Genomic DNA, 25740 nt, shown 5'->3' on the forward strand with positions numbered 1-25740 from the left:
TTTGTATTTTCCCTCAATGTTTCTTCTTTACTTTATGAATTGTATTTCATCCCTCCTTTCCCTATGTTTATTAATGTTAAATCAAGAGTAATTAACCATTATTTAAGTTATTGTATGTATTGTATTGTTTTTTTTTATAATTGTAGATTTTAAAATGTACATCGCTTAGAATATTTGATTAAGCGATGGATCAAGTCACCTAATAAACTTGAAACTTGAAGATTATACTATGAAAATATATTTTTGAATTGAGGGAGAGAAAAAAGTAAAAAGAGAAGAAAAAATGGCTTCAACCAAAAATAGGACTAAAGAAGAGTATAGTGAGCATGAGTTTATGATTCAGTTGACATTATGAAGAACCTATGGTCGGAGTGTTTTTTCACTTTAGATTGACCGATTGAATGAATCACCACACTTTGCACTTTTGTACTTTATCACTCTTACTTATGTATTTAACATCACTATACTCATTCATAGGCAACCCTTAAAGACTTTATTAACAAGTTTCTTAGTCATTTGATATACTGTCCAACGCAACAGTGTCTGGACGGTTTACAAAATTCAAACAGAAGTGCTGCAAATGATGGGATGATGTCCCGACAGCCACCAATTTGCCAATGCCAGGAGGGTGAAGTGCCAGCAATCCCTGCTACCACTATAGCAGCCACTAATTTTCAGCTACATTATGGAATGGATACCCCTATGTTAAGATCCAAGGGGTGTACAACTGGAAATTACGTTAGGTCTAGAGACTGTGTTCGATTATTCTCCGTTCAACCAGTGAAATAGACTTAGTAGATAAGGACAGGTTGTTCACCCTCTGCAAGGTAGGGAGAACGAGAGGGCACTCTCTAAAATTGAAAGGGGATAGATTCCGTACGAACGTAAGGAAGTTCTTCTTCACCCAGAGAGTGGTAGAAAACTGGAACGCTCTTCCGGAGTCTGTCGTAGGGGAAAACATCCTCCAGGAATTCAAGACAAAGTTAGACAAGTTCCTGCTGAACCAGAACGTACGCAGGTAGGGCTAGTCTCAGGACGCTGGTCTTTGACCAAAGGGCCGCCGTGTGAGCAGACTGCTGGGCACGATGGACCACTGGTTTGACCCAACAGCGGCAATTCTTATGTTCTTTTATCACAGAAAAAGATCATTAGAAATAAGACTTAAATGCCAGTAGACGAGGAAGATAAAGTTTTAATTCAGAGAGTGTCAGTAATACACAGACTAATAAAGGCTTTACTGTCCTTATCCATGATAGAATGGATGAAAGTATAGGAGAGACAAAGGTCTTCAGGTACTTCATGAATGAACACATATTCTGAAATGCCAGGTAAAGTCTGCACTCTTTCTGGCTGTGATGCTGAACTCTTAAAAGTTGTTTGGATTTTGGGATTTATATGCTGCCCTACACCAGACTCCTGTTCAAAAAATTACCTATACTGGAGGTGTAGTAAGTAGAGAGTTGCGCGGGGACAGAAATCCCAACCATCCCCGCCCGGATCCTCTCTGTCCCCACCCGTCCCCGCCAGGATCCTCTCTGTCCCCACCTGTCCCCACCAGGATCCTCTCTGTCCCCACCTGTCCCCGCCAGGATCCTCTCCGTCCCCACCCGTCCCCGTCAGGATCCTCTCCGTCCCCACCCGTCCCCGCCAGGATCCTCTCTGTCCCCACCTGTCCCCGCCAGGATCCTCTCTGTCCCCACCTGTCCCCACCAGGATCCTCTCTGTCCCCACCTGTCCCCGCCAGGATCCTCTCTGTCCCCACCTGTCCCCGCCAGGATCCTCTCTGTCCCCACCTGTCCCCGCCAGGATCCTCTCTGTCCCCACCTGTCCCCGCCCGGATCCTTTCTGTCCCCACCCGTCCCCGCCAGGATCCTCTCCGTCCCCACCTGTCCCCGCCAGGATCCTCTCTGTCCCCACCAGGATCCTCTCTGTCCCCACCCATCCCCGCAAAGAATTACCTCCATCCCCGCCCTTCCCCATAAAAAGCAGCCATTATTTCTACCAAGATCATCAATTCCACAGTTTCTTTTGCTGTTTTCCTTGTGGAATCTCTTGGGTGGAACCCTTTTTTTGTTTTCTGTTGAGGTAACTAACTTATAAACCCCCTCTTTTGCTACATGGACGAACCCTGCTTCCAAAGCCTTCCATCCCCGTGGGAGTCCCATTGGCTAGGGGGGGTCCCCGTGGGAGTCCGTGGGCCAGAGGGGGGGTCCCCGTGGAAGTTCCGTGGGTTAGGGGTGATTCCCGCGGGACCCCCGCAGGACCCGCGGGATTCCCGCGATCCCCGTTCCCGTGCAGACCTCTAGTAGTAAGCTTGTTCCTCAAAGGCTTAGATACCGAGGCCATGGCAGTAACACAATTTTAACCCTGGTTCCAAGTCCATTATTCTATCTCCATTTCCCCCCCCCTCTCCCCCCCCCCGACACATTGATCCTTCCCTGGTTTTGCCTTCAGCCTCACCAACCATCCCTGGACACGATGCTCAAAAGCCATATTAATACATAGAAGACTCTACCGGGCACTGCTATATACTGTATTTACGATGGAGCCGCAGAAGTTGCTTAGCTCATTCAGTACCATCTAAAGTGAAATATATATAAGCACAGGTCAAGGTGTCCCTTAGCGCATCACCTGGGCATCTCACAGCTGAAAGAGAGAAAAAAAAAACACATTTTATGAGCTCCTGTAGACAAAGATATTCAAGGCACTTAGCGGTTTAACACACGTAATAGTGCACGATAATTTGCCGGCCGCGATAGCCACTACTGCCTCCTCTTGAGCAGGCGGTAGTTTTTTGGGTGACAGGTCAAAAGCGCGCGCCGACAAAGGCGTGCCCAGACAACTGAGGCAAGGTGGAAGCCCGCGCCGAAGAAAAACAGTGTTTTAAGGGGCTCCGATGGGGGTGGGTGGGGGGGGGAACACCCCACTTTACTGAATACTGATCGCACCGGCGGTTTGGGGGGTTGTAACCCCCCACATTATACTGAAAACTTCACTTTTTCCCTAAAAAAACAGGGAAAAAGTTAAGTTTCCAGTATAATGAGGGGGGTTACAACCCCCCAAGCCCCCCACAACGCCGCACAACGCCGGCGCGATCTGTATTCAGTAAAGTGGGGGTGTTCCCCACCAACACCCCCTGTCGGAGCCCCTTAAAACACTGTTTTTCTTCGGCGCAGGCTTCCGCCTTGCGCTCAGTTGTCTAGGCGCGCCTTTGTCGCCGCGCGCTTTTTACTATGAACCGTATTTTGGCTAGCGCAGGGGTTAGTTGTGTAAAAGGAGCCCTTAGTTTCTAGAGCAGGGGTGAGTAACTTTTACAGTTGCATTTTGAAGTTAACCACTTTGACTTGTTATGCAACTAAGGCGGTATATCAAAACCTAATATACTAATATTGAGGACATGTCCGGGGGTCCGGACTAGAGAGTTGCGCGGGGACAGAAATCCCACCCGTCCCCACCCGTCCCCGCCAAAGTCCCACCCGTCCCCACCCGTCCCCGTGAGGAATCCCACCCGTCCCCACCCGTCCCCGTGAGGAATCCCTCCGTCCCCACCCGTCCCCGCGAGGAATCCCCTCCGTCCCCACCCGTCCCCGCGAGGAATCCCCTCCGTCCCCGCCCGTCCATATAAACTTCAGAAATAGTTATTTCATTTAATTATGCTACTGAATTAAAGGCTCTGGTAGAAACCATTTACAAATAAGCAAAAAGACTTTATTAATTTGAAAATATTAATTGGGAAGAATACATACTTTGCAAATGGGTTTCTACCAGAGCCTCTAATGTTTATAAATTTTTATCAACACAACTAATATACTACTTTATCCTGAAGCAAAATAAAAAAAAAGAAATATAATTATTTTCCTACCTTTGTTGCCTGGTTTCTGCTTTCCTCATGTTCTCATTCAATTCCTTCCATCCACTGTCTCTCTTCCTTCTGCATCTTCCATTTGCTCTGTTACTGTGCCTCTCCCTTTCTTCCCCCTTCCAAATTGGTCTAGCACCCATCTTCTTCTCTCCGCTCCCCCCATAGTCTGGCATCTGTCTTCTTCCCTGCCAGCGTCTTCTCCCTACTCTCTCTTCCCCATTTCCTTTCAGCGTCCTTCTCCCCCCATCTTCCCCATGTCCTGTCAGCGTCCTTCTCCCCCCTGTCTTCCACATGTGCTTTCAGTGTCCTTCTCCCCCCTCTGCTTCCCCATGTCCTTTCAGCGTCCTTCTCCCTCTCTGTCTTCCCCATGGCCTTTCAGCGTCCTTCTCCACCCCCCCCCCCCCCGTCTTCCCCATGTCCTTTCAGCGTCCTTCTCCACCCCTTTGTCTTTCCCATGTGCTTTCAGCATCCTTCTCCCCCCTCTGTCTTCCACAAGTGCTTTCAGAGTCCTTTCCCCCCCCGCCCTTCCCATGGCCTTTCAGCGTCCTTCTCCACCCCTTTATCTTCCCCATGTCCTTTCAGCGTCCTTCTCCACCCCTTTGTCTTCCCCATGTGCTTTCAGCATCCTTCTCCCCCCTCTGTCTTCCACAAGTGCTTTCAGAGTCCTTCCCTCCCCCCCCGCCCTTCCCATGGCCTTTCAGCGTCCTTCTCCACCCCTTTGTATTCCCCCATGTGCTTTCAGCGTCCTTCTCCCTCCTCTGTCTTCAAGTGCTTTCAGCGTCCTTCTCCCCCCCCTCCTTCTCTACCGCCCCGGGTGCAGCACAGCCAGCCAGGTCCCCTTACTTTTGTGGCACTTCCCCGACCGACTGACAACAGCCCCGGTCCGACAAACCTCCCTGCCCTTAACTGCGAATCTAAATTACCTTATTACAGCTGCTGTAAGAAGATAATTTAGATTCGCGGCTACAGGGCAGGGAGGATTGTCGGACCGGGGCTGTTGTCGGTCGGTCGGGGAAGTGCCACAAAAGTAAGGGGACCTGGCCGGCTGTGCTGCAACCGGGGCGGGGTGTGGCGGGGCGGACCGCCCCCTCCCTTGGTAGCCACTCGAACCGCGAGGCTACTCTCCTCCTTACCTGCACTGCCTGCAGCACAGAGCCAAACGGAAGTCTTCCCGACTCAGTCGCGCGGCTCTTCTCTCTAACTTCTCTGCTTGCAGCACAGAGCCGAACGGAAGTCTTCCCGACGTCAGCGCTGACGTCGGAGGGAGGGAGGGCTTTAAGCTTTAAGCCCTCCGACGTAAGCGCTGATGTCGGGAAGACTTCCGTTCGGCTCTGTGCTGCAAGCAGAGAAGGTAGAGAGAAGAGCCGCGCGACTGAGTACATCCAGCCCCGCAGGAACCCCGCGACCCTCGGAGACGTCCCCACGGGATCCCCGCGACCCTAGGGGGCATCCCCACGGGATCCCCGCGACCCTAGGGGCGTCCCCACGGGATCCCCGTGACCCAAAGGGGGAACCCGCGGGATGCCCGTCGTCCCCGTTCCCGTGCAGCTCTCTAGTCCGGACGGCTTTTCAAAACCCAGCACTTTGTCCGGGTTTTGAAAAGCTTGGAACAAATTACTGTCAGGCAGGAGGGCAGGCAGTGGGGGGACGGGGCTGGGTGGGCCTGGGCGGGCCTATGAGTCCAGATTTTCCAAACGAAAAAACTGGTAACCCAAACTCTGGGTGAGCTGTTCCATCCTGGCAACGTGTGATGATGTCCCCTAACTTCTGTGCCTTATCAATCCTGCCATTGACAGAAGACACTTGTTACAGGCGAGCAACAAGTATTCCCCCTACCCCAGGGGTCGGCAACCTCGGTCTTCGAGGGCTGCAACCCAATTGGATTGTCAGGATTTCCCCAATGAATACGCATGAGATCTGTAGGGAAAATCCTGAAAACCCAGCTGGGCAGCCCTCAAGGACCGAGGTTGCCCACCCCTGCCCTATCCCAGGGGTGGGCAAACTTTTTGACTCGTGGGCAACGGTGGGTTCTTAAATTTGACAGAGGGGCCGGACCAAGAGCCACTTCTGCTTCTGGCTGGCGGCCCGACACGTGCGTGCGTCTCGCAGAGCTGTGGCCGGCCACGGGGGAGTTCCAGGTGCGCTTCTTCTGCTTCTTGCATTACTGCCACCGCTCAGAGCACTTGGCCGTGGCCCGCCTAGACGGCTCCGTCGAGATCTTCAACCTGGCCGCCAAATTCTGCAGGCCAGATTAAAAAACTAAACAGGCCAGATATGGCCTACGGGCCATAGTTTGCCCATGTCCGCCCTATCCCATTCAGCATTACATAGATGACTTCTTATACAAAAGTTAGGGATTGAAGGGCTGAAATAGCAGATTCAGGGCTTAGGAAACCTGAGGTCGGATTGACAAGTCAGAGCCAGTCCATTTCTTTTTATCTTTCGGGGTACTCTATTGACTGTGGGAGAAGAATGGCTATGCTGAGGTTCTCACCCTATGACTTTAGAAACATAGAAAGATGACGGCAGATAAGGGCTATAGTCCATCAAGTCTGCCCACTCTATTGACCCACCCCTTTAAGTCTACTGACCCCCTTAATCATACAGCCTCTCTACTGACCCGCTCCTTCAAGCCTATACCCTAGCGACCCTATTCCTTGACTTGACTCTCGTAGGGATCCCACATAGGTATCCCATTTATTCTTAAAGTCTGGGATGCTGCTGGCCTCGATCACCTGCACTGGAAGCTTGTTCCAATGCTCAGTCACTCTTTCCGTGAAGAAGTACTTCCTGGCGTCTCCACGAAACTTCCCTCCCCTTTGTGTGAGAAGGCTTTTGTTAGACAGGTGGGTTTAGTAGGATTTGGGGGGGATTATTTGGAGGGCTCTCCATACTTTATAAGGGGATTATGGTAAGATGCATACCTAGCACCCTTTATGTGAAGTTCATAGCAGTGCCTTTTAAGTTTAAGGTCGCAGTGCTCTGCTGGCCTATCTGCTGGCCCCTCCCACATGCAAATGGCCTGTTTTGTGCATCTTATCATTTGGACATTGGTCAAAAATGGCCAAATCAGATAGATGCACAGAGGGAGGTCGACACCTTGCCAGTCCATAAAAAAAAATGATAGATGTCTAGTGGTTTCGAAAATGGACTTTTTCTCTACCCGATATTTGGATGCGCTCCTCTGGACGTCCAAAGCCTGACTTACATGCAGTATTGAAAATGCCCCTCTCTTCTTTTTTTGTGTGTGTATGGAAGCTAACCTTTAGGCCTCCAGTTTTCACTAAGAGATTACAGCTTGCAAACTTACTATTTGAGTGTATTTGGCCTGTCTGAGAGCCTTCCAGGCAAAGGCAGCAATGGAGGCTTCGGTGGCAATCTCCAAGAGCAGGAATGCCAAGAAGAGGCCATTAAGTCCATAAGTCAGGGCCTAGAAAGTAAAACAGGCGATCCAGTCAGGCACAGACCAGAGATACAGCCCCCTAACACATCTTTATTAGGGACCTTATTGAAATGTGTACCATTGGTAAATTCCATTAAACAGTTCAAGGTCATTGAAGATCTACAACCAATTCTATGAGCTGCTCGACCTTGGGGGCAAATTGACCTAGAATTGATGCAGAAATAGTACTCAAGACCCCTGGAAGGAGGATTGCCCAGGATCATTGCTTGGTGGTTGGCATAGGACATTCTGGAGAATTCCCCTTACCTTTAGACACTGGAAGTTCCTGAGTACCAGTTCAGAGAGGGAATTTTTAAAGAAAATGGAGGACAAGGTTGGCTGAAGGAGAATAAACAAAAGTTCTCTCTGGGCAATCATGTTTTAGTTTCATTTTTTTTCCCCTTCGCCTTTAGTCACTGGAAGCTCCTGTAAAAGAGAGGTTGGAGCAGAAACATCCAGAGAAGAAAGGGAACTGCATTTAAAATTGTATGACAGCCTTCTAGTGGAGAGAAGAAATTCATAAAGAAAATCAGGACAAGGTTGGGTCAAAGAGAAAAAGGTTTCAATTTGTTTTTTCCTATGGGTATTCTCAATTATAAAATGTTTCTATTTCCCTTATTCACACCCCCCACCCCCACCCCTCCAACAGAAACAAACACACCCAGCCAGGAAGGGAGCACAAGGAAGTTCATTTCAGACACACGGTGCAGAAGGATGGAGCTGGTGGTAGAGGAGATGGGCACAGATAAGAGGGACTTACCTGATGTGTAGATCGCAAGAGGGCAGAATGTGGACGGCATCAAAACTGACATGTTTGTTCTCCATTTCGGAAAGGGAATGTCTGGGCCAGATCTTTACTGGAAGGGTAAAGGGAAGTATCTTCCTTAAACCTCCACTGTGGTTAGAGCTACAGCCTCAGCACCATGAGGTTATGGGTTCAAATCCCATGCTGCATCACTTAATCCCCCAATCCAAAAACCCTTGATATATATATTCACTTGTTCCCCACTAAAAAGGAATTAACTTTATATTTAAATTTCTGTTTAGCTCAAACGATCTCATAAGACGAGGAGGCTAGCCTGTGAGCACGGAGTTATGTGCCGATAATAGCCTCATTGCCCTGACGCTGAAAACGCGAAACGCTGGCAGGCCATTGTCAGCTTTGGGCTTAGCAGACTTGCCATTTTGGGCTTTGGGCTTAGCAGACTTGCTATTTTGAACAGCAGTGCAAAATCACGAAGACGGTTTTCAGAATTGCAGTGGAAAGAAATAAGTGTTTCAGCATAAGATTTTTGTATACATTTCTTGTCAACACACACTCGACTGCGGTTCTAATGCACTAGCGGGAGGTGATTTTATGGTCACTCCTAAAATATAGCTGTTAGGTCCATTTAAGTCAGTGAAATTTGGAGTGGTAGGGTTTAGCTCTCAGGCGTTTTATTTGTAAGGTTATTTAAAAATATAATCACAAAATAATTTAAATTTAAAAAACATAAAATTAATTGAAAAAAAAACAATTAAGAAAATCATAGGAGTCTGAGGCTTTTTCCTCCTCATCTTATGAGATTGTTTGAGCTACACAGAAATTTAAAAATAAATTCCTTTTTAGTGGGGAATAAGTGAATATATATCAAGAGTTTTTGGAGTGGTGAATAATTGGCCCCTTGAGTTTTGTAATTGCGGAGTGTTTCAAGTCACTTAGGCCCTCTTTTACTAAGGTCCGCTAACCGATTGCAGGGGTAGGGAACTCTGGTCCGCGAGAGCCGTATTCCAGTCGGGTTTTCAGGATTTCCCCAATGAATATGCACGAGATCTATTTGCATGCACTGCTTTCAATGCATATTCATTGGGGAAATCCTGAAAACCCGACTGGAATACGGCTCTCAAGGACCGGAGTTCCCTACCCCTGGTCTAGTCGGTTAGCGCAGTGGTTCCCAACCCTGTCCTGGAGGACCACCAGGACAATCGGGTTTTCGGGATATCCCTAATGAATATGCATGAAGCAGATTTGCATCCCTGTCACTTCCATTATATGCAAATCTCTCTCATGCATATTCATTAGGGCTAGCCTGGTGGTCCTCCAGGACAGGGTTGGGAACCACTGGGTTAGCGCACCTTAATAAAAGAGGGGGCATGTTACACAAGTAAGTTTTTGTACTCTTGCATTGAAAGCAGTGCATGCAAATAGATCTCATGCATATTCATTGGGGAAATCCTGAAAACCCGACTGGATTCCGGCCCTCGGAGTTGCCCGCCACTGTCCTAGGATTATCCTATTTTAACAGGCTCTCTTTTCAGATCTGGACATTCAGTTCTATTTTTCATGGTAAAATTTGATTTGGAATGCCCCATACAGGTAATGGGACAGAACCCAGAAATGAATCTCTCAAACTCTTACAAGTGTATCGAGGGGAGGCCACACACTGGCTGCAGAAGGTGAAGTGCACTTACAAAAGGTGAAGAATCACACCACTTGTACCAGTTTCTATAGGTGTCGTTGTTTTCTTCCGCGTCTGCACGTGAAATGCACATTTGACCAATTTCAGTCATTGTCACAGCAAAGAGGATCACAGCAACCAGTCCGGCGACAAGGCTCAGTAAATTGGATCCCAAACTTGCTTTCACCTAAACCAATTATGTTGGTTGGAAAATTATTCTCAGGCAAGTGAGAGGCAAAGAACGAGATTAACAACAGGACTAAAACAGGTAAGGCCTCACCTGGAATACAGGATACATTTATGGCAGGGGTGTCCAATGTCGGTCCTCGAGGGCCGCAATCCAGTCGGGTTTTCAGGATTTCCCCAATGAATATGCATGAGATCTATTAGCATACAATGAAAGCAGTGCATGCAAATAGACCTCATGTATATTCATTGGGGAAATCCTGAAAATCCGACTGGACTGCGGCCCTCGAGGACCGACATTGGACACCCCTGATTTATGGTTAGTATGGAAAGGTCTGTGACAAATGGAGCTTTAAGTTTTGAAAATCCTGCTTTTCTGCACAGTAGAAAAAGAGCTTATCCTTCTCATTGAAAAAAGGATAAGAAAATTCTGTTAAATCTATCTGCTTTTTTTATTGATTTTTAAATAAAGTATTTTACAAACATTCACAGTAACCTTGTGAGACTGCCACGAGTTTGTTTTATATTCAAGTCAACCTTTTCCCCCCTCTTTTTTTTTTTGGGGGGGGAGAAAAAGTTACCTTGGTTTATATTTAGATAGGTTTATATTTGAGTATATACGGTACTAACCATTTTAAAATGTGTTAATAAATATCTCAAAACAGGAAAACCAAACAAAAACTGCAGACAATGTACACGATGCAGGCAAAAATGTATTATTCCAAAGTTAAAATGCAGTAATATAAAAACCTTTTTACCAACCAAGGGACCCAACACGGTCCGTGTTTCGGACAACACGTCTTCGTCAGGGGTCCATGGTAAACAAAGTATAAAATGTACCGCCAAAAATGACGATAACAACAAATGCCTGTATATTAAATCCGCCGAAAGTGCTGCCAAAAATGAAACCACTCGACCCTTGGTTGGTAAAAAGGTTTTTATATCACTGCATTTTAACTTTGGAATAATAAATTTTTGCCTGCATCGTGTACATTGTCTGCAGTTTCTGTTTGGTTTTCCTGCTTCGGTGTTTCTCCTGCAGATTTGGTTGGATTTCTTTTTGTTGTCTGTTGTTGTTGCTTAATAAATATCTCTGCATTCAGATTGTGCTATAGCTCACAATTACAAGGAATGATGAAAGAAAACTAAATATGTTAACATGATTTACAAAAAAAAACAAACAAACATGTATTTTTATGTCTTCGTATTGCATTACTTTAACTTTTTATAATTTCTCCATGTTCAGTGGTCCTGTGTAGAGAATGACACGGTAACAAAATTCATCACCGTTCCCGTCCCCGCAGATAACCACGGGAAACCATCTTCATGTCATTCTTTAAGGAAAGAGGGAAGAATCAGAGTATGAATGGCCACAACCACTGACTCTCAAGCTTTGCTTTGAAGAATGCTGAGATTGAGCAGCAACATTCCAGAGCAGATATTGTGATGTCATAATGCCTCATTCCACTAGTGCCTAAGAGCCAATCATATCAGTGATGTCACAATGGCTTCATTATCCTTGGCTCCCATAAGAATCAGAGTATGAATGGCCACAACCACTGACCAGCAAGCTTTGCTTTGAAGAAAGCTGGTGTAGAAGGACCGAGGTTGAAATTGACACTAGAAAATGACAGTCTCTGGTATCCAGAGCAGATATTGTGATGTCATAATGCCTCATTCCACCAGTGCCTAAGAGCCAATCACGTCAGTGATGTCACAATGGCTTCATTATCCTTGGCTCACATAAGAATCAGAGTATGAATGGCCACAACCACTGACCCACAAGCTTTGCTTTGAAGAAAGCTGGTGTAGAAGGACCGAGGTTGAAATAGACACTAGAAAATGACATGGGATTATTTCCCGCGGTTATCCGCGGGGACGGGAACGGTGTTGAATTCTGTCACCGTGTCATTCTCTAGTCCTGTGGTTGAGATGGCTGTGGTCACTTGTCCTATGGTGAGCTGGCCTAGACCCCACCAGGAGACCAGGGCATGATAAGAATAGGCTTCATTGAACAGTACTAATGATTGGAAAAAAGGTTTAAATATAATCACCAGAACAAGTTTTTCTCTTTTCTCAGCTGCGACCGAAAGGCTTCCTGAAATAAGGAGCTGTCCGAAAGAGATAAGAGAACATCCATTAGCATTAAGAGATTTTATTGTTTTGAATACGAGTAGAATAAAATATAAGAGCATTAAAAAAAACTCATAATACTAAGGGCTCCTTTTACGAAGGCGCGTTAGCGGGTTTAACGGGCGCGGCTTTTCATCTCGCGCGCTAACCCCCGCGCTGGCCGAAAAACTACCGCCTGCTCAAGAGGAGGCCGTAGCGGCTAGCACGGCGGGTGGTTTAGCGTGCGCTATTACGCGCATTAAACCGCCAGCGCGGCTTTGTAAAAGGAGCCCTAAATGAGCAACGCAGCATTGTAAGGGCTCCTTTCACTACGCTGCGCTGGCGGTTTTAGCGCGTGCTAAATTGCCATGCGCAGTAGACGCTAACGCCTCCACTGGGCTGGCGTTAGTTTCTCCGCGTAGCGCGGGGGGGGGTAGCGCACGCTAAAAACACTACCGCAATTTCGTAAAAGGAGCCCTAAGCTGCAGAGGAAAGTGGCCTTACGCGGGTTTAGAAAGAAAACATAGAAACATAGAAAGATGACGGCAGATAAGGGCTACAGCCCATCAAGTCTGCCCATACCATTGACCCCCTTTTAAGTCTACTGGCCCCCTTAACTCTACTGACCTGCTCTATTAAGTCTATCCTAGCGACCCTATTCATTGGTATGACTCTCGCAGTGATCCCACATAGGTATCCCATTTATTCTTGAAGTCTGGGATACTGCGGTTTACACAGTGAACCGTGGCCATTTTTTCTGAAACAGGAAGATAGTGAATTTTCCATTGGCCATGCACTAATAATAAAATTAGCATGCGGCCATTAATAAAAATTACTGCATGAGCACTTGCTGAGAACTATTTGTAGGCAATAAGGGTCCACATGGTAATCCTGGTAAACTAGTTAGCGCATGGTAAGGGGGCAAGAGGGGTAAGAATAGCCTTCCTGGGTCAGACCAATGGTCAATCAAGCCCAGTAGCCCATTCCCTAGCCCGTTCCCATGGTGGCCAATCCAGGTCACCAGTACCTTGTCAAAACCCAAAGAGTAGCAACATTCCAGAATCCCAAAGAGTAACAACACTCCATGCTACCGATCCAGGGCAAACAGTGGCTTCCCCCCATGTCTTTCTCACTAACAGACTATGGACCTTTCCTCCAGGAACTTCTCCAAACCTTTCTTAAAACCAGCTACGCTATTCGCTCTTACCACATCCTCTGGCAACGCGTTCCAGAGCTTAACTATTCTCTGAGTGAAAAAAAATTTCCTCCTATTGGTTTTAAAAGTATCTCCCTGTAATGTGGATTTGCTGACTGATTAGCACAGGAATGCACACTCTTTGCCTCTGAGGTCACAAATGGGCTGTGTGTAGTTCTTATTACAGGCGAAATGACTGATTTCTGGTAGCTGTTTGCTTCCTTCTCTTTCTCTCCATCTAACCTCCCCCTTCCCCTGGGTGCTTTTCTCCCTCCCTCCTTCCAACCCCCCCCCCTCCTGTGGGTGCCCTGCTCTCTCCCTCCAACCCCCCTCCCCCTCCAGCTGCTTCTCTCTCTCTCTCTTTCTCCTTCCTTCCAACCTCCTCCCCCACCATAGGTGCTTCTCTCTCTCTCCTTCCTTCTGCCTCCAACTACCCTCCCCTGCAGGTGCTTCTCTCTCTCTCTCTCCCTCCCTCCCTCCAATACCCCTTCTGCATCTGCTTTTCTCTGTCTTCTCTCCCTCCCTCTCCCCACCAGCTGCTTCTCTCTCTCTCTCTTTCTCCTTCCTCTCTCCCTCCTTCCAACCTCATTCCTCACCGTGGGTGCTTTTTTTCCCTCTCTCTCTCTCTCAAATTGACCCCAATGGGCTCAGTGTCATCTGATGATGACAGAGAAAAAACTTTTTGCAGTGTTTAACTTGTAACCGTGGGGGTCACTGTTGCCATGATACGGAGCAGCAAGGTTTGAGCTGCTTTAATTGCAGATAATTGATTTGCACCACTTTTCTTTAATTTGTAACAATAACACATGAACAGTCGTAAAATATTAAAAGATAACTTTGAGCCATTGCTGCACAGCAGACTAAAAAATGAACACTGGGGGGTCATTTCGACCCCATTGGGCCTTCCAGGGGTAAGCAGTGAGGTAGAGAATTTTCCTGCACTGAACAGAATTTCCCTAGATGTTTGCAGGAGGAAAGGGTATTTATTGATCATAAATTTACTTACCGGAATTCCTGTCCAGAAGCAAACTCCACTGGAGATGGTCAGAATTGGTAATGTGTTCGCTATTGCAAAGGTAATTCCAAAGAAGAGGTGGACCAAACCAAGCAAGATCTGTATAGACTGGAAGAATAGGAGAAAAGGTACTGTATTCCATCTTAAAACAGGACAAAGAATATTATGTTCCAGTTTAAAATGGGACAAGGGGTACTATATTCCAGTTTAAAACAGGACCGAGGGGGGGGGGGGGGTGGATCATGTGATGTACTATACCCTCTTGAAAAAGATTAGATGCACATTTCCCAGACCCATGGTCAGGGCAAGATTAACTCTTTGTTGGGCCCTAGGCAAACAGGTTTGTTGGGGCTCTTCATTGTAATTTAAATATAAAGTTCGCACAAATGGAGCCTTGAATGATTCTGACTACAGAAGAAAACTGGCAGAGGAGGAAACAGCAGATAAGAGGCCCTGCTCGCTGGCTCCCCCTGCTGACTAGAAGGCAGTACACAGGAAGAATAGACAGACCTCTGTGGTGAACAGTGGCTCTGCGCCCTCACAATTCTTTTCTCTTAATATACTTAACTTAATATAAAGAGGGAACACCGTAGTAAGGGTTAGAGGAGGAATATAGAGGGAAGAAAGTGTGATACGGAGGGAGAAGTGTAATCATATATGGGAAGAGGTAGATAAGGCTGAGGGTTGGGAGAACAAGCGTGGAAAATGGAAATCCAGGTGATATTTAATGGGTTGTAACTCGCCACTGCCCTGACCAATGGGTTTGTAGGCAGGAGGGACCAGAAATGAAAGGATAAACTATATATAGTGGAACCACAGTCAGCTCCGTGCGCCTACTATGTATGTGGACCCACCTGTCTTGCAAGAGAGAATAACAAATCATTTTCTGCTTCACCGAAGTCTGTCCTCAGTTCTTGTAGTGAGCATTTCTCACAATCGGTTTACTTTTATTAAGCCTTTTGTTAATACTATAAAAGTATGAGGATAATGATGAAATTATAATTTTTATGTCATCGTGGTCAGTGTAATGGGAGCATTTTTTGAGATGAATGCACCTCTCATTAGGTGTGGCATTTTGATTTGCGCATTGCAGGGGTGATTTTTAGACAAGATGTAATTCTTTTTTGACCGCCCTCATTTGGGCATTTTTTGAACTGCGCTTTGGTTCATGTTCAGATTGGCCTGTTGCATGGTCCATTTTATAGAACATAAAATCATGGCGGCAGGTAAAGGCCATAGGGCCCATCCAGTCTGCCCATCCGCAGCATCCACTATCTCCTCCTCTTCCTAAGAACATAAGAATAGGGTTCATAGACAACCCCGCGAAAGACAAAGGCGCGCGCCGACAACTGAGCGCAAGACAGAGGCGCGCGCCAAAGAAAATTACAGTTTTTAGGGGATCCGACGGGGGGTTTTGTTGGGGAGCCCCCCCAGTTTACTTAATAGAGATCGCGCCGGCATTATGGGGGGTTTGGGGGTTGTAACCGTCCACATTTTACTGTAAACTTAACTTTTTCCCTAAAAACAGGGAAAAAGTGAAGTTTTCAGTAAAATGTGGGGGGTTACAACCCCCCAAGCCCCCACATCGCCTCCACAACGCGGCGCAATCTCTATTAAGTAAAGTGGGGTGGTTCCCCCCACGCCCCCCCTTCGGAGCCCTAAAAACAGTCATTTTCTGCGACGCACGCCCCCGCGCTGCGCTCAATTGTCTGTGCGCGCCTTTGTCCCGGCGCGCTTTTGACCTGACACCTAAGAATAGCCTTACTGGGTCAGACCAATGGTCCATCAAGCCCAGTAGCCCGTTCTCACGGTGGCCAATCCAGGTCATTAGTACCTGGCCAAAACCCAAGGTGTAGCAATATTCCATGTTACCGATACAGGGCAAGCAATGGCTTCCCCCACGCTTTCTTTAATTCAGATATAGTCTCTGTCTTCACCACCTTTATCAGTGGCCTATTCCAGGCATTTACCACTCTCTCTGTAAAAAAATATTTTCTTAGATCGCTCCTCTTAACTTCATTCTATGCCCTCTCATTCTGGAGCTTCCATTCAAATAAAAGAGTCTTGCCTCACGCACATTTATGCTATGTAGGTATTTAAACACCTCTATCATATCTCCCACCTTTCCTCCAAAGTATACATATTGATATCTTTAAGTCTGTCCTCATATGCCTTATGACGAAGACCACTGACCATTTTAGTAGCCTTCCTCTGGACCGACTCAATACTGAAAAGATGGAAGCCTTGAGCTTCAATATTTCCTCACAGGAGCTAAACCAGCAGTTCCCACTGAAATCAGTCTAGGATACCCCTAATAAATAGGCAAGAGACAGGTTTGCATATAGTACAGGTAATAGGCATGCAAATCTGATGCATTTTATTAGGGATATCCTGAAAACCTGATCTGTTGGTGGCCCTGTAACTCTGGGATCAAAAGCCATGGGCCTAATTTACCTAGTGGTTAAGACAGCCCTGGTTAGTTGCCAGTTACAAACTTGCTTGCTCATTATTTGCACCTTTTACTTAACGAGAGTAAGTTTTATGAGGATGAAAAACGCACTTACCCCCAATGCAACAGGCTGGCCTTTATTAAATGTCTTGATTGTTTCAGGGGTTTGGTATTTTTCCTGAGAGGGTCTGGTAGGCCTAGACAGCTGCACAGCCCGAGGATCGCTCTGTGAGAGGACCTCTGTCACCACTTGTATGTTCCCCGTCTCAGATACATTGGCCATTTCTTCTGGAAAACACACATACGACATGGTAGCAAACCTGTGAGAGTCAAGTCTAGGAAATTACATGTTCCAAATGCACTTTCTTATCTGTTTGCATGCTCAGCTTTCATGCATCTATGAAAGCCAAGCCGGGGGGGGGGGGGAGGGGGGAGGCAGCAGCAGTTCCAGAATACTGCTGCCATATGCAGACCTTGGAGAGTTCTGGTCGTTGGACCTAAGGAGCGGGAGGAGGTAGTCATCAGCTGGCAATATCTTTCTCTTCCTCCCATCCACTATCATATCCAATATTTTCCTTCTCTCCCCCATGCACCATCTCCCCCTCCCCACCAGCCCAATACCCAACATTTTCTCTCTCTCTTGACTCTCCCCCCACCCCTATCCCCATCCACAAAATGTGTCACTTTCTGGCCCCTCTCCATCTCTCCCTTCCTCCCCTCTGCTCCATGTCCAGCAATTCCCCCTCTCTCGCCTCTGTCTCAGCATTTCCCTTTCCCTCCTTCATTTTACTTCACCCACAACTTTCCTCTTGCCAGCGAAGAGGGGACAGGCTGGGCTCCCGTGATTTCCGCACGCTGCCTGCAGCTTACCCAGAAGCCTACCCTCTGCTATGTCCCACCCCCTACAGTTACAACTTCCTAGATGGGAGGTGGCAGAGGGGAAGCTCCCAGATTAGCGGTAGGCAGCGTGTGTGTAAATTGCCACCGCTGATTCATGAAGACAGCAACACAGGAGCAAAGCCTGTTCCTTTCACGCTGGCGTCGGATTTAAATACACTGCTGCTGGGCGGGTCATCGCCCAAGCCTGCTTTTGGCTATACAACTGAGTGCAAGTTTCCCAAAGCTGAAAGAGGACTTGAAACTTCATAGAAAAGAATAAGCAGCAGGAGCCAATGGCGCAGCAAGGGTGAGAGGCGCCTGGGGTGGTGGCACTAGGGTTACCCGACGTCCGGATCTCCCCAGACGGCTTTTCAAAAGTGTCGGGTTTTGAAAAGCTGTGTCGAGCAGGGAAGAAGTCCGCGCATGCATGGTCTCCCTTCCTGCCCGACATGGCAGGCATCAGGGGCGCGGCAAGGGTGGGATTGGGGGCGGGATTTGGGTGGGGGATGGGCGTAACTAGGCAGGCCTGGGGATGTGGCTACGGGGGGTCTGGATTTTCCGAATGGAAAATCTGGCAACCCTAGGTGGCGCCCCTCCCCTGCCCTCTTCTCCGTCCCACCTCCACATGCTCCTTCCCTGCCCCCTCCTGCCGTGCGCGTAACGCTTCCCTTCCCCCGTCCCTCTGTAACATTCCTGGCGTGAGCAGCATCCCCCAAACTGCTGTCACCCCAGCTTCGGCTCTTCCTCTGACGTCACTTCCTAGGCGTGGGTCCAGGAAGAGACGCCGCCGATGCGACAGCAGGTCGGGGGTTGCTGCTCGCGCCAGGAACGTTACAGAGGTACAGGGGAAAGGAAACGGTGCACAGGTGTGGCAGTGGTGGGATGGGGTGGAGAGAAGTATGGCTGCCCGTGCCCTCACCAAGATGGTGCCCGGGGCAGACTACAGCACTGGCAAGAGCTCTTAATGATCGTGGTGGAAGCAAAAGGAATAGCAGCTGGAGCAGCAAAATGCCAGGAATGTAATCTAATCAGAGACAGACCAGCAGCAGAATCCTGCAGCTGTCTTCGTTACTTATCTACTGTGTTTACAAAGTCTGTCCTTTGGCAACGTTGATCAAATTGTCACACGAAGAAAGTTTCACATGAAAAAAAAAATAAGAAAAATTTCCACGGAGACTGCGTGATGATTCTGACATCCCTTTCCTGGCCTGCATGTGACTAGGAGAGGTTCTGCTGCAAATACAGCATAATTTGTTCCAGAAGCATGCTCGCAATCCAAAGCACTCGTATATCAAAGCTTATTTCCCCATAGGAAATAATGGAAACCCAGATGATTCGTCCCACAACCCAAAAACTAATGTACCTGAATAAAATAAAAAGGAGAAAGCCGCCGAGCCGCCAGAGGAGGAGAAAGAGAAAAAGAACCGCAGCCTGGATGGCTACCCGGTACTGCTGCTCCTGTCTCAGCAGCCACCGTTGCTTCCGGAGCTGGGCTCGGTACTGCTGCAGAAGCAGGCGCGGTACTGTGTGGAGCAGAAGCATTGAATCCGCAGGCGGTATTCGCCATATTTTCCCAGACTCCGCAGCGTCCCGGTGCACACCCTGCAGGAACGTAAACGCCACCAGCACTAGCCGGACCTGTACACATGCGCCATCCACGTAAACACCAACAGCACTGGCCGAATCTGTACGCACGCGCTGACCCCGCCTCCCGGAACTCCAAACACGCATAGTACAGGAATTCTAATCAGGCGCACAAGCTGCACAGAAAGAGCCCCGCCTCAAGCAAACGCGTGCACCGTCCCATCTCCGGAGGAAGGCGCGCTTACCAGTACCTTCCTCAGACCTGGTCACCTTGCAACAAGGACGCACTCCCAGCGGGAAGAGGGTATTTGACTGCTCGTTCTGCAAGTCACAAATTTAGCAAATGTTTTGCTCGTCTTGCAAAACACTCGCAAACCGCGTTACTCGAAAACCAAGGTTTGACTGTATACTATATTTCCTTTTGTTTATTTATTCAATTTTCTATACCGTTCTCTCAGGGGAGCTCAGAATAGTTTACATGAATTTATTCATGTACTGAGGCATTTTTCTCTGTCTGTCCTGGTGGGCTCACAATCTATCTAGCGTCCCTGGGGCAATGAGGGGATTAAGTGTCTTGGCCAGGGTCACAGAGAGCAGTAGGGGTTTGAACCCACAATCTCAGGGTGCTGAGGCTGTAGCTTTAACCACTGCATCACTCTAGAAATCAAAGTGTAGTAAAAGTGAGCCAAGTATAGGACAATGAAGCCATTGTGACATCACTGATGAAGTTGGCTCTTATTGGTGGAATGAGACATTATGACATCACAATACCAGCTCTGGTTATCAGAGGCTGAAGCTTTCCACACTATTTATTTATTTATTTATTATGTTTTCTACAGTGTTCTCCCAGGGGAGCTCAGAATGGTTTACATGAATTTATTCAGGAACTCAAGTATTTTTTCCTGTCTGTCCCAGCTGGCTCACAATCTATCTAGAGCTCCTGGGGGCAATGGGGGGGGGGGAATTAGGTGACTTGCCCAGGGTCACAAGGAACAGTGCGGATTTGAACCCACAACCTCAGGATGCTGGGGCTATAACTCTAACCACTGCATCACACTCTCCCCTTGGCACACTCTCCCCCCACATTGGAGTTACCAGATTTTTGCTAGAAAAAAAGAGAACGTGTGGCCCCGCCCCCGTTCCACCCCTGGACCCAACCCATTCCGCTCACTGCCCTGCCTTGTTGGCCCCACACAAACCTTGACTCTTTGGGGCCACATCTGGAGGGCATCTGTGCATGTGTGACACATACGTGATAAAAGCACGCATGCATGTGACATCACTGCATCACATCCGGGCATGCGCAGAGCCCTCCAGACGTGGCCCTGATCTCAGCACTTTTCAAAACATGGACAAAGTGCCGGGTTTTGAAAAGCTGTCCAGATGACTGGACCGTCCACTAAAAAGAGGATGTGTCCGAGTAAATCCAGACTCAGGGATCTCAAAGTCCCTCCTTGAGGGCCGCAATCCAGTCGGGTTTTCAGGATTTCCCCAATGAATATGCATTGAAAGCAGTGCATGCACATAGATCTCATGCATATTCATTGGGGAAATCCTGAAAACCCGACTGGATTGCGGCCCTCAAGGAGGGACTTTGAGACCCCTGAGACATCTGGTAACCCTACCCCACATCCTTTCCCCAGAGCTCACCCCTTTTGCAGATGCTCAGACTTCATTGTGCATCACATCCCCTTTCTTGGATAAGCCCAGGAAGCAAACTCCTGTTTCTTAAAGGAGAGTTTGCTACAGGAGGGGTGGATTTACATGTGTACCCCCCCCCCCCTCCGGTTTTCTAGGGCATCAGTTTCTATAAGCGTCATAAACTTGCTTTTTGTAAAGTGAGACCACACATTACAAACCACTGTGCAAGTTCTCATTCAGTTTGGAGTGTTTGAAAAGTTCTTTTGCGTCTTTGAGATGCATGGGGAAATGAATGCATGGGAATCTTTGCACAACAAGACCAAAAAACCCCCCCAAATAACCCCAAATACTTCTACACTCTTAATTCACTCTCTTTGGAGTACGGCCAGAATTTGGAGCAAAACACAAGATCGCTAATCTCCCACAACCAGGCACGAAGTGAATAGTTCAGAGCACTTCACCGGGAAGCTTGTGGCCCTTTACCCTAGAAGAAATACTCTCCCTGGACCTGATGCTGCAGTCTCTGCTCAGGGGAGTACTAGGGCTTACCTTCCTTGTCCTCTGAGGGGCTGGTTTTTCACTTTCTTAACAGAACTGTCTCTCTCTCTCTCTGTTTACTGCTGCTTGCTGCTCAGCCCCCAGCTGCAATAGTGGGAAGGATTTGATTCTGAGCCAGAAAAAGTAAGAGAGAGGGAATCAGAACTACTCTTCTGACATCATTTGGAAATAGTCATTTCCTGTCAGCGCTTTTTTGTGCTCTGTAAGGAAATGCTTCTTTTCTGCCTAAACTGATCTGTTACCCATGATAATTCAACAGAGCTTAAGGCAGGGGTGCCCACACTTTTTGGGCTCGCAAGCTACTTTTAAAATGACCAAGTCAAAATGATCTACCAACAATAAAATTTAAATAAACACAAAGCACACTGTACGCAGAGAAAATGCTAATATTCCGTGGGTTTTCAAAGAGGTCAAGTCAGATGACTTTATGCAATGTCACCTCAGTAACAACTATACAAAAATAGACAAATATACCCCCTCCCTTTTTACTAAACCGCGATAGTGGTTTTTAGCGCAGGGAGCTGCGCTGAATGCCCTGTGCTGCTCTCAATGCTCATAGGCTCCCTGCGCTTTAGTAAAAGGGGGCCATAGTGCAAAATAGAGACAGCAGCTATAAATTCTCAAAACGGACACATTTTGATCATTAAATTGAAACTAAAATCATTTTTCCTACCTTTGTTGTCTGGTGATTTCACGAGTCTCTGGTTGCACTTTCTTCTTTTGTCAATTCTAACGTCGGAGAGGAAGTTCCGGGCCAGCCAGGCAGCGATTAGCTGGCCCGGAACTTCCTCTCCGCGATCAACTCGCGTTGCCTTCGCGATCTACTAGTCGATCGCAATCGACCTTTTGGGCACCCCTGGCTTAAGGATTTCTCACCTTAAGTCAAGGTACTTTCTGAAAAGAACAGACAGAATTCAGGGTTTGGTTTTGTTTCAAAAAACTTATTTAAGGTAGTTTGTTTGTTTTTGTTTAGCACAGAAGAATTTCATGTAATCTTGGTTGTGAAGTCTTATCTTTTGTTTTATGCTATATTTTATTTTGGTTTTGTACAGAACGGCGCGAGTGGGGTTTGGATTTTAGGCCTGTGAACATACAGCCAGACGTGACCAGCAATTGAGCAGAAAAGCTCTTGACTCAAAACAAAACTCCCTAAATCTAGGGTTACCAGACATGTCCTCTTTGTAGAGGACTGTCTGGGTGCATGGAGGGATTCCCAAAACCAAGCAGTTTGTCTGGGTTTTGGAAGTCCCTGAGCTTGGGGCCACGTCTGGAGGTCCTCTGCGCTGGTGCTGCCTAATTCAAGGAAAGATTTTTCAATTTGATTCGATTTGGCCTATTGAATTGATTTTTCAATTCGATTTGATTCAGTTTTCCTGCCCAATCGAGTGGGGTTTTTTAAACGTCCTGGCGGGTTTATTTTGTAGCCTCTTCACCCACCCCAACCACCCTCATTGGGATCTCTCTGTCCCCTACCTAACCTCCTGTGCAGCATCTCTCTCCCACCTTGTCCCGATTTAGCTCTGTTGCCTCTCTTCACCAACCATTTGGTCCAAGAACTTTTCGTTCTCTCTTCCCCGCCAACCCTACAGTAAGGTCAAGCAACTCCCTGTTCTCTGTTCCTTATGGTGCAGCAGCCCTGTGTCCCTCCCTTTACGATCCAGCAACTCCCCTCTCTCCTTCCATTATGATCCAGAAGCTCTTTATTCCTTCTATTCCTCCAACCCTATGCCTTGAACCTCTATGTCCTCTCTTCCCCACCACCCTATGACCCAGTAGCTCTGTGTCCCATAGTCCTGTACCTCCACGTCCCTTCTCCCTTTCCAAAAAAAGTGCAGCCTAAAACCTCAGGACAGCAGCTGGGGGGGGGGGGGGGGGGGGGGCAGGCACAGGCAGCAGAAAACAGGAGACACTGCTACATTAACCCGAATCCTTCATTCTTATGTGTTTTACAGCCTGCAAAGCCCGGGAAAGAGCGCATTAGGATTAGGTAGCCGTGTCTCCTCTACCAGGCTGCTTCCTGCTGCCTGCACTCTCCCCTCCTAACCGCTACAGGTTCCATCGGCCAGCCCCATGACACGCCAACCAGGTGCTCGTGACACACCAGTTGAGAACCACTGCCCTATCTCATCCATCTTCTGCTCCAGTCCCCAGTCCCTAAACCCATCCATTTTCTGCTCTGTCCCACCACCCTCCGGTCCCCAGGATCATCCATCTTCTGTTCCTTATCCCCTCCCCCTCTCATCCATTTTCTGCTCTTGCTTCCCCTCCCACATGGTCTGGAGTTTCTCTACCCCTTTAGTGGTATCTTCCTCTCTCCTGCCACTGCCGCAAGACTAAGAACATAAGAATAGCCATATTGGGATAGACCGAAGGTCCATCAAGCCCAGTATCCTGTTCCCAACTGTGGCCAACCCAGGTCCCAAGCACCTGACTAGATCCCAAGTAGTAAAACAGATTTTATGCTGCTTATCCTAGGAATAAGCAGTGGATTTCCCCAAACCATTTCAATAATGGCCTACGGACTTCTCTTCTAGGAAATTATCCAAGCCTTTTTAAAATCCAGCTAAGCTAACTGATTTCACTACATTCTCCGGCAACGAATTCCTGAGTTTAATTGCATGTTGTGTGAAGAAATATTTTCTTTGGTTTGTTTTAAATCTACTCCTTAGTAGCTTCATCGCATGCCCCCTAGTCCTAGCATTTTTTTTGGAAAGAGCGAATAAGCGATTCACATCTACTCTTTCCACTCCACTCAGTATTTTATAGACCGCTACCATATCACCCCTCAGCTGTCTCTTCTCCGAGCTGATGAGTCCTAGCCGCTGTTTTCTGCTTTAGTCGTCCCAAACCTTTTATCGTTTTCGTCACCCTTCTCTCTGTACCTTTTCTAATTCCGCTAAATCTTTTTTAAGGTACGGTGACCAGAACTGCACACAGTATTCAAGTTGTGACTGTACCATAGAGCAATACAAGGGCATTATAACATTTGTATGTTTTTCCATTCCTTTCCTGATAATTCCTAACATTCTATTTGCTTTCTTAGCCGCCGCCGCCACAACATCACATTGAGCTGAAGGTTTCAACATATTCTCAACAATGATACCTAGATTCTTTTCCTGGGCAGTGACTCCTAACATAGAACTCAGTTCAAGCATCACAAAGCTATAGTTCGGGTTCCTCTTTCCCACATGCATCATTTTGCATTTGCTCACCTTAAATGTTATCTGCCATTTTGACATCCAGTCTTCCACTTCCACAATCCACTTGCGATTTAACAACTTTGAACAATTTTGTGTCGTCAGCAAATTTAATTATCTCACTACACTTCTCCCTCCATATTCTCTTCAAAATCACAGGTCTCTGGAACGACCTTACTATCCCGTTGTGGAACCTGGGCTTAATAGCTCTGCAAGCTCTCCTCCCACCCTTCTGAACTGTAATCCTTCAATTTTCTGGCCACCGGCAGTGTCGACGCCATAAACATGCTGCCTTTGACCTGTCCTGGAATATTGTGAACTTCCTGTTCCCACCTAAGTGAGATGCTACAGACAGGTTTTCGGGCAGGTCATAGGCAGCATGCTTAAAACACTGATGCTGCTGATGGCCAAAAAGTTGGATTACAGCACGGGGGTGGGGGTGGGGGGACGACAAGATCGAGTCTTGCAGCAGTGGTGAATGGGACAGGGAAGTGAATGCAGGTGACATCACGGTGGAGGGAGACAATACTGAGTTTGGGTCCCTTATGCGTGTGAGCTGAAGAAAGGGCCTGAATGTGTGTGTCACATGCCAAATGTGCATGACTTGGCATGTGTGATGACAACTAATGTGGGGAGGAGAGAGAGAAAAATGTGTGCCCACCCCCCATTGACTGCTGGGTATGCCCTGTGATTAATTGCAATTAAAACTTTTAATTGAAATGCAGCACTACTAGATGGCAACCTCCCCTCCCCAACAACATAAAGCGAGGTGATGACAGAACTCACGATAAGGAGAGACTATTAGAGCAGCACAATGAGGTTTTGAACACAAGGAATCCGCCAAAATGAGGCTTGGAATACAATGAGGTGAGACTATTGGAGCACCACAATGAGGCTTTGAACACAAGGAATCCGCCAAAATGAGGCTTGGAATACAATGAGGTGAGACTATTGGAGCACCACAATGAGGCTTTGAACACAAGGAATTCGCCAAAATGAGACTTGGAATATAATGAGGTGAGACTATTGGAGCACCACAATGAGGCTTTGAACACAAGGAATCCGCCAAAATGAGGCTTGCAATACAATGAGGTGAGACTATTGGAGCACCACAATGAGGCTTTAAACACATGGAATCCGCCAAAATGAGGCTTGGATACAATGAGGTGAGATATTGGAGCA

At 47.4% G+C, this 25740-nt stretch overlaps 1 protein-coding gene across 2 annotated transcripts; it reads right to left on the bottom strand.

Annotated features, from left to right (window-relative positions):
- Window positions 1-2093: 2093 nt before the first annotated feature.
- Window positions 2094-24846, bottom strand: LOC117348491 (membrane-spanning 4-domains subfamily A member 15-like). 2 transcript variants are annotated; one of them, XM_033920700.1, is made up of 8 exons: window positions 24574-24846; window positions 21353-21470; window positions 16815-16987; window positions 14242-14358; window positions 11983-12039; window positions 9756-9929; window positions 7173-7292; window positions 2094-2646 (listed from the first exon to the last, which is right to left on the bottom strand). In XM_033920700.1, the coding sequence occupies exons 3-8, from the start codon at window positions 16980-16982 to the stop codon at window positions 2641-2643; spliced, it is 642 nt and encodes a 213-aa protein (XP_033776591.1). In that variant the 5' UTR covers window positions 16983-16987; window positions 21353-21470; window positions 24574-24846; the 3' UTR covers window positions 2094-2640. The 2 variants fall into 2 exon arrangements, with proteins under 2 accessions (XP_033776591.1, XP_033776589.1); XM_033920698.1 differs by having other exon boundaries at window positions 16815-16984; window positions 24574-24841.
- Between the last annotated feature and the right edge of the window lie 894 nt (window positions 24847-25740).

The sequence above is a fragment of the Geotrypetes seraphini genome, chromosome 14 (genome assembly GCF_902459505.1).
Source record: "Geotrypetes seraphini chromosome 14, aGeoSer1.1, whole genome shotgun sequence".
NCBI classification, from domain to species: Eukaryota; Metazoa; Chordata; class Amphibia; order Gymnophiona; family Dermophiidae; genus Geotrypetes; species Geotrypetes seraphini.

Coding starts and splice junctions, on each gene's coding strand:
- LOC117348491 (XM_033920700.1), bottom strand. CDS start 16,982: ATGGCCAATGTATCTGAGACGGGGAACATACAAGTGGTGACAGAGGTC. Junction 9,930..11,982: donor AAAGAGAAAAACTTGTTCTG/GTGATTATATTT, acceptor TAATTGGTTTAG/GTGAAAGCAAGTTTGGGATC. Junction 7,293..9,755: donor GGTGTGATTCTTCACCTTTT/GTAAGTGCACTT, acceptor TTTACTTTCTAG/GCCCTGACTTATGGACTTAA.